The 8545-nt window shown below is 45.9% G+C and overlaps 1 protein-coding gene across 1 annotated transcript; it reads left to right on the top strand.

Annotated features, from left to right (window-relative positions):
• The first annotated feature begins 383 nt into the window (after nt 1-383).
• FBXO48 (F-box protein 48) lies at nt 384-3212 on the top strand. The gene is made up of 2 exons (XM_074864359.1): nt 384-791; nt 2733-3212. The coding sequence occupies exons 1-2, from the start codon at nt 531-533 to the stop codon at nt 2892-2894; spliced, it is 423 nt and encodes a 140-aa protein (XP_074720460.1). The 5' UTR covers nt 384-530; the 3' UTR covers nt 2895-3212.
• Nucleotides 3213-8545: the final 5333 nt, after the last annotated feature.

Below are 8545 nucleotides of genomic sequence, written 5' to 3'. Positions count from 1 at the left end.
AGCGGCCTGCAACAGCGCTGGGAGCCGCGCGCGCGCCCTTCCCCTCACGGGAGGCCTGGCGGGGGGAGTGCGGGCAGACCGCGGCCAGGCCCCTCAGAGCGGGCGGCGGGGAGGTGCCGGTAGCTCGGCACCCGCAGCGCTGCTTCTTACGGGCGGCACCGGCCTCACCCCACCTCACCTCACAGGGTACGGCCGCCGCCACCGCCGCCACCGGGAACGGGGACAGGAACAGGGCTCGCCAGAGGGCCGCTGGCGCGCGGACGCCGCCTGATGACGTAGTACGTCGCACGCCCCCGCCACAGCGCGGCGGGGCCGCCCCGTCTCTGACGGGCCCGAAAAGCGGAAAGAATCGCCTTAAAAAAACACCGACACACACCCCAGACACACCCGCACACCCCCCCCCCGCGATGTGACGTGACGTAGCGGCCCGAAGGCAGGGACATGGCGGCCCCGGGTGCTGCTGCCGCCGCCCGCGGCCGCCCGGAGACGCAACGACCGCGGTGACGGGGAGCGTCTGCCCCTCCCCGGGGATGGCGGGGGGGCGAGGAGGAGGAGGAGGAGGAGGCGGGGGGGGCCCGGCCGATTTCGTGGCTGTCCTCCCGCCGGAGGTGAGCTCTCGGATTTTCAGCGACCTGGACGTTGAGAGCTTGTGTCAGGCGGCCGTGACGTGCAAGGGCTGGCACCGCGTCATCGAGAGCAACGAGCGCTTGTGGAGGCACCACTGCTTGAGCGTGAGGGCCGTCTGCCAGCGGGAGATCGACTGCGATCGAGGACATGGGTATTCCTGGAAGGTAAATTTAACGGCAGTGACGTGATGGCAGCGAGGCTTCAGGGATTGGTACTAGAAATAGGTAAAGACATTCCATCAGCTACAGGTAAGGACATTCCATGGGACGCCTCAGCTGTCCCAGTGTTGGCCAAAAAGCAGATTTCTCGCCCAGTGTGCGAGAAATAATCACACACTCAGGAGAGACCTTGCTTATTTATTTTAGGGTTGCGCACGCCAAGGTGCTCGGTGGTTTCCCACAAATCAAGCACACCAGCGGGACTTACTGTACGATATTTATACCCAAAACTTGCAGAGTTAGTGATTTTCCAAGTCCATCCTCCTACAATGATTGGTTAGTAATTTACATACAATTATAATACTGCTGCCACAATACTTCTACCACTGTGCGTGCTCAGGGGACGGGCCTTCACCTGGGCAAGGGTCTTCTTGACCTGTAGGTGTGATCTTTAGTATTATAACGAAGGTAGTTCAGCTAAAGACACATGGACCTTGAGTTTGCTTGCCAGGTTGGCAATGTATCCTCTTAAAGGTCCTCGCTCAAAGGCAGCTATCTACTTGTTCTTCTGATAAGGGATGCCTTTGGCTCTAACGTATACAAAGAACATCTTTCTTGACCTAAGTATAATATAGCTACATTGTTCTCAAAGTGTAACCTTCAACACCAGGCCAATGGGAGAACCGCTGTAATCACAGGGTGGCTCAGTAGTGCTCCCCAACAGCTGGACATCTGGTTAAATATGCAGAAAGATAAAAGCAAGGCTGCCATTCCCTAGCCAGGACCACATCTGGCCGGCCCGCACACCCCATTTAGTCTTCACACAGCCCTGCACGGCCTCAGCACTGATGTTCATCGTACCAAAGTCTGCACAGCCCTAACATGGAACAAAGCGCATGTCCCAGTAGACAGGGCTGGAGGGGAGAAGACAATGTACCACCTGCTAGGCAGCGTGTGCTTTCATTGTATTTCATGGGAATAGTTCTGGTGAGGAATGACTTCCTGGAAATTCATCCTGGGTAGCTCTGCCTCCATATGCGTCCAGGAGGATAAAATTGGGGTAGAGAAAAGGAAACAAGAAGGAGCTCTGGGAAGCTGTTTTGAAACTCTCCCCATACACACTCCCAGTTACAGCTGCTCTGAGGAGTGAGGAGCTGAACAGGCTGGAAAATCTGACACTGTTGGATCTAGCCTGCAAGCTGGGGTAGATCAGGAAAGGAGTGGTTTCACAGCTACTGTTCTGGACCAGCCAGAGGTTGATCCCCGCCTCATTTTAGCTGGTGTGTTTGAGAGCAGGGAGCGGTGGAGGGGTGAAAAGAGGGAAGCAGCAGCAGCAGCAAAAAAAAACCAGTTCTGGACTCACATTTCAGTAGAGTTGTTTCGGTATGAGGCAAAGCCACAAGCAGGTAGGGGTTGCCCTTCAAATGTACAGATCTTACTACTCTTGCACAGGAATTTCCAGGGCTCCCTGCACTGATTTTCTATTTTATCGGTATTTTGGAGAGGGGATTTGAAATAGAAGCAAACACACACCAAAAGTCAGCATTTTTCATGCAGTTGGCTGAAGAGAAGAATCCAGCCAGCCTGCATTAAGAGCTCAAACAAGAGTTAAAGGTCACAAATAACCTAAATAGGAAGGGAAAGTGAGAGGCACCTCTTTTAAGGAGTAAGGAGGAAGATGAATTCCTGGTTTAGGGTTTTCATCTTGACCCTCAAAGAATTGAGGCAAGAAGCGATTCTCCACCCAACTTAGAACAGAAAAGTTGGAAGTAGACCAAGGTCTGGTTCTTGGCAGCAGTGCACCTTCCTGGGCTTAGCATCTAGATTTGCAAAGACATGTTCCAAATCCTTTTTCTAGCATTACTTTTCCAATGCAAAACTTACTTGCATTGAATGCAACTTAAATTGGTTAATTTCCAAGATTTAGGCTGTCTTTTTTTCCATCAGATCACATTACTGAGAAACTACTGGAAAAGCAAAGTGAAGCAGGAATGGCTGAGTGGGAAATACAGCAACATTCCTTCACAAAACAGCTTGCCAGAGAAAAGCATGTATCCAATGGATGTGGACACGTGGGGAGAAATCCTGGAAGCAGAACTTGAGAGATGAGAGACCAGTGCTGGTTCTTGCAACTCAAGAACCTTCTATCAACAACCCACGGACTTCCAAACTGTAAATATTTTGCTGTTCAAAATCAGTTGTGTCTGCAAACGTAGGATGAAAGCTTCTCACAAAAAAAAATTGTCTTTTTTTTTATTTGCACTTTATCTGATTTTCTGTAAAATTCTAAATTAAATATCCAGTTGTAATTTTATATTTGTAAATTTAATGTTCTGTATTGTCAAAAAGATGTTGATTGTACTTTCAGTTTGCACTTTTTATTTTGGAAGGCATTATTTTTAAGAAAAAAAAAAAATGTGTGTTTGACTTGAAGTGTATCATATCATCAGCACAACATGAGAACCCACACGGGAAGGCTGGGGAAAGGACCAATCCAGACACTGGAAAGAAAAGAGGAAGACAAGGCAGTCACCTCAGGATCAGCTGAACTTCCCCAATACCCATCCCAAGGGACAGAGCCCTCGCAGGATCTTCTCTGAAGCTGCACCTGCAGAGGTGTCAGTGCTCAGCAACGCTGCATTTCCACTGCCCAGCTGTGGGATTTCTGGATTAGGACTCACAGATCCAGGCATCAGGCCGGACTGAAGTAGCCACGTAACTTAACAGCCTCTCTACCGTTAGCTATGCACTTCAGTCATTTGCATGATGAGGAGTAGAGCGAAATTTACTACTTTAAATAAAATAACTCAGATAACCATGCAAGATAACACAACTTCATATAGTTTTGTAGTCAAGCTAAAAAAAAAAATTGAGAAACTTATTTTTTTCCTACATTATGATCTCCCATCACACAGACCACACAGACCCTGCTTTACCAGCACTGATTTTTGGCACTGACTTTAAAAAACTGCTGCTGGGAAAAGAGGACACATTATTCTGTGGCACGTTACTCAACATAAAAGTGACCACAAAATCAATTTATTACAATTCCATTTGAATATCACCTTTCCCTGCCTACTTTGCACTAGAGAGTAAAGTAAGTGGGAAAATGCTGGGAAAGTCCCTGTTGCTTGAGGTATTCCTACAAAATTCAGTCACCAATGTGGGACCAGTTTTCTATAGGAAGACTTCTACCATGCTTAAGAAACTTAGTTAATATGAAGTGATTTCAAATCAGCTACTGTGGACTTGGCAGAGGACCTTCTGGCAACATAAGGACAGAAGTGTCCTGTCACGAACATGAAGTTCAATGGCATAGATCAGGCCCTATTAGATACAGAGTTTACTTAAATTAGGTGGAGCCCTTACCTTTACCGGGGCCAAATAACACTAGATGGAGCAGTAGAGCAGTTTTGCTCTGAAAACACAAACCACGGTCCTCTGGGCTAAGACCGGGTAGCGTTTTTTTGTTCGATGGTGCTGGTGGTTAAACGAACCATTTGTTTAAACTTGCTTCCAAATTACGCATTTTTATTTTCTCACAATTGTTTAACCATTGCGGAATAACTGGTGAAAATACCTAGTATTTTTTACTCCCCTTTATTGCAAATGTCTGGGCTCACTGGCTGCTTGTTGTAGGTGCCTGTATCTACAGGCCAAGGAAGAAACAGAACAGCCTGGTGAAACTGGTAGTTCTAAAATGCTTCCAAGAAGAGTATGTTACCTGATCCCTCTTCTAGTTTGGAGCATTCAGCAGATGTCATCAAAACTGATCCACTTGCCTCAGCCTCCTACATTTTCCCCATTAAAACAGGTTTTCAGCTCATAAGCACCAGTACCTTTTCTAAATCGTGAGTTGCATCTCTAATTGAGACAGCTTTCTCATCAACAACATTGTGTGATGTGATGTGATGCAATGACTGGACGTTGTTTCTTACACATCTTTTGCAATTTATTCCTTATAGGTAAGTGTTAGTCCCAGGATCAGGATCGGGTTTTATAAAGATGCATAACATCTCCCTTTACTGCCAAAAGAGATGATGCTGTTCTTGTGGGACAACTACTATGTTAGCCAAAATGGATGCAGTACCCAAAATTCACTGAAGCTTCTGCTATCACCCTGCTGCTAAATATGGCTGAAGAGTACTCAGAGTAAAGAGCTTTGCTAAGTATAGTGGGTGTAGCACAAAGCTCAATGACTTGCAAACTTCTTCCTTTATTATTAGCTATACTGCTCTAAGATTATGTCTAGTTATCTCAAATTTCAAAAAAAACAAACCACACCCAAGCACAACAGTTTTTCCACTGAAGGTGCTGCCTCACAGTATCTTTCACCCTGACTTTAAGAGAGCTAGAAGTGAAAAAAAAAGTGCATATAAAGAAGAAAATAATACTAGCAGCACATTCTCATCACCTCAGGAATGCCCAATTTATTAATCGTAAGACAGAAAAAGTGCACAATAATGGACCTAGTCCCTCATCTTTCTCCTGGCCCAGCCTCTCTAACTCCCAGACATTTATCCCCTTTTTCTGCTCCGTTCCTGCCCCTCAGCTGTCAGTTCTCATCTGTCTCAGGATACAATTTTTAAATAGAATAATTATTCTGATATAAATCCTGACACAGAGTTGTTTCACCACGCACTTAGCTGTAGCTTTTCTCCATTCTCATACAAGCGTAGGAATCACCGGTATCTCATGCCTCTACCTCTGTCCAAATCAGGTGGCTGTGCTTCTTTAAACGAAGAATTATACACTCAGCTATACAATTAGACAAGGCCTGGATCTTTAAATCTGGAGTAGCTGTGGTGCGAGTTTCTCATGAAAAATCTGTTACTGAAAGAAGAAAACAAGTATTTAAGTACAAGTTCTCATGAAAACAAAGCTTGCTTCCCCTCCCCATTCTGAGCCCCTCCTTTAAGGGTTTTAATTCACCCTGAAGATTTCATTACATCAGTTCTAGTCTTCTGTTCTACCCCTCTCTGCCCCTGCACCACCTACTCGGCCTCTCAGCTCCGCTGCAGACTGGATGTGCTCTCTTCCCTTTAAAGACACCCCAGCAGCATCCGTCACTCCAAACGGTGACACTTCGCACACCAGCTGGCTTGGGCTCATCGCCTTCCCCTCCTACCTGCAAACAACCACCACTGAGATGCCAGCAACAGGAAGATTGTACTGTTGCCTAAATTAGCACTAATGCGTAGGTATCCTCCCCAGAGAGCATCCTCAGCAGCTAAGTCAAGCACACGTAAAACCCACCTACCACACCAGGACACGCGCCAGCTCCCCTCACACCTAGGGGGCTGGTAAAACCCTTTTTCCACTCTACTGCCCAGCTCTCTCACCCGTAAGTTTTTGAGGAAGTGGAAAGTTCTACTTTAGCAAACCCCACTGACCTTCCCACTGCATTCACATGCCACTTCTACCCTCCTACTCGGAAGGTGTCAGCTGCAGAAAGGTGCCCGAGGCACCCATCACCCAGGTATCCTGTTAGCCACATGTTTACCTTCCTGCCTGCCCAGCTTTCCTAAGACAGGCAGGCTTTTTGAGGGAGCACGTGAAGCTTGTGCAGTGCAGAGCAAATCGGATGTCCTCCACCCACACCCCCCAACTATGCAACGCGGGCTTAAACCAGCCAGGCTTCTGGGATGAAAAAAAAGTTTCCCTGCTGTGCAAAACATCCCGAGCTGCTGCACACAGCTGGACATCAAAATGCCGTGCACTGAAGCTCAACCTGAGGTCCCCTGAGGTCAGTATTTTATTTCTGCATTTCCAAAAATGCCCTGTGGTGTTAGAACCTTGCTTGCAACCACTCGGTACTGCAGTGCTCCATTTCTGAAGGGAGGAGCTGACACTGTGGCTTTATTTCATCATGGTGCAGGATGTGGCTTTGGGCCATTGCCATTAGCAGTCAGACTAAATGAAAAAGAAAGCACGAGCTGTTTAATCACTACAGTCATTTCTTCATTAGGCCACCCAAATTTCAAAGCTCATTTTGTCAAGAGAAGTGTTTCTTCTGATAGGCTGGCACTAATGTTTCATGTTTCTATCCTGGTCATCTCTGGAAGATACCAAGTGACAGAGTTATCCCAACTGAAAACAGAACAGGTGGGCTCAAGACTGGGGTTAGCTGCTTTGGCCCACCAAAGCTGACAGAAAGGTAGTAAAGGCATACAGATAGGGCAATTTGGGGGATGCGGGTGGTTTTTTATTTACTCTCCAAACAAACTTGGGTAGACCCTATCAGATTCCCAAGAGCATCCTGACAATTTGCAGTTGTTTTTCAGCATATGTTCAGAAAAGTCTGTCCCCAGAACCATGGAAGAAATCACCTGTTGCATTTAACACTGCAAGTCAGCAGCAGCTTCTGATCAGCACAACGCTAAGAATTTGGGGTTGGCGGTGGCTTTTCTTTTCCTAGGCCTCAGTGATGAGGGCTAGACCCACTTCTACTATTTTGGTAAACCAACAAAACCTGAGCTACAGCTGTGGGTAGGAGGGGGAGAAAGAGAAAGGTGATGAACAGCAAACTCAAGATGAAACCCAAGAGGAAAATTCTGTGTACCAACACAGTTACCTGCAGCCCCTCCCAACTCCTCAGAATCATCCTGTCAAACACTGCCAGTCATGTCCAGCAACCATGGATTTACAAAGCCGGGGAGAATAAAAACCAGCCTGCTAGAGCATGCAAATTAGGTACAACATTAGCTTTTTTTGATCCACATTTTAAAATATTCTTAGAACCGCACATGTTGGTTTTAATGCACAGTCCTTAAAACTTTTAACAGGCAAAGGAGCCGCTGCTTGCATGTTGACTGCGTAAGTTTTGTCGATGAGATGCCAGACAGTTGAAGCTCTACACAGAGACTTCTCCAGATGTCACAGGACACCATTGGCCATGAGATAATGTATTAACCACAGCACTAAATATTGCTTTTAAACATCTCAGTGATCTCAGAACACTAAATACAAAAGGCCACAAGATGCTACCAGCTACCTATTGGAGGATTCAAAAGGCTGAATTGAAAGTATGGGTTGAGCAAGCTGGGAACAGAAAGAAAACTTCAAGCAAACAAACCAGCCACCTTAAGCCTTTAATCCTAACAGGGGAAAACAGAAAAGTTGACAAAAGCAAAATATTTTTTTTTGCAGCAGTGCCTTACAGCTAATAAATGAAATATGACACTACCCCATAAGAACTTTACCCATCTGTTCAACTGAGGGAATATTTTCAGTAACTTCCACTATTTTTCCATCATAATGCTAAAGAACAAGAGTACTGTACAAATTTGGCTAGGAGATCCTAACGCCTAGGTTTCTCAAGATGCAGTATATAGCCATTTGACAGCATGGCAAATAACAGAAACGTGCCTCAAGTTTCATTTAGCATAGCTGACCAAACTCACCAGCTTTTCCCATGCGCCTTTATTTTTGAACACCACGAGTCTGTAGACAATTTCACCACGAAATTATACTGCTCTTTAAAGTCATTCTAAGATGCAAATCTTATCAACACATGGTAACACTGGGGGCTCCTCAAATACTTATATAGGGAGACTACAATGGCACTCACAGAATTTCTGATATGAATTTGCCAAACTGCTCAAAAGGCTGCAGACAGTAGCTCATACACCGTATCTAGTTTGTTTTCAGAGTGTCTTATTTCAGAACAAATAGCTGTCATAGCAATGTCCTTTTCCTGATTAAATATTATTTCTAATTAATGATATTGTACAGTATCTTCACCTCATTACATTTCATTC

The sequence above is a fragment of the Strix uralensis genome, chromosome 3 (genome assembly GCF_047716275.1).
Source record: "Strix uralensis isolate ZFMK-TIS-50842 chromosome 3, bStrUra1, whole genome shotgun sequence".
Taxonomy (NCBI): domain Eukaryota; kingdom Metazoa; phylum Chordata; class Aves; order Strigiformes; family Strigidae; genus Strix; species Strix uralensis.
This window is presented reverse-complemented; position numbering and strand designations above follow the sequence as displayed.

Coding starts and splice junctions, on each gene's coding strand:
- FBXO48 (XM_074864359.1), top strand. CDS start 531: ATGGCGGGGGGGCGAGGAGGAGGAGGAGGAGGAGGCGGGGGGGGCCCG. Junction 792..2,732: donor GACATGGGTATTCCTGGAAG/GTAAATTTAACG, acceptor TTTTTCCATCAG/ATCACATTACTGAGAAACTA.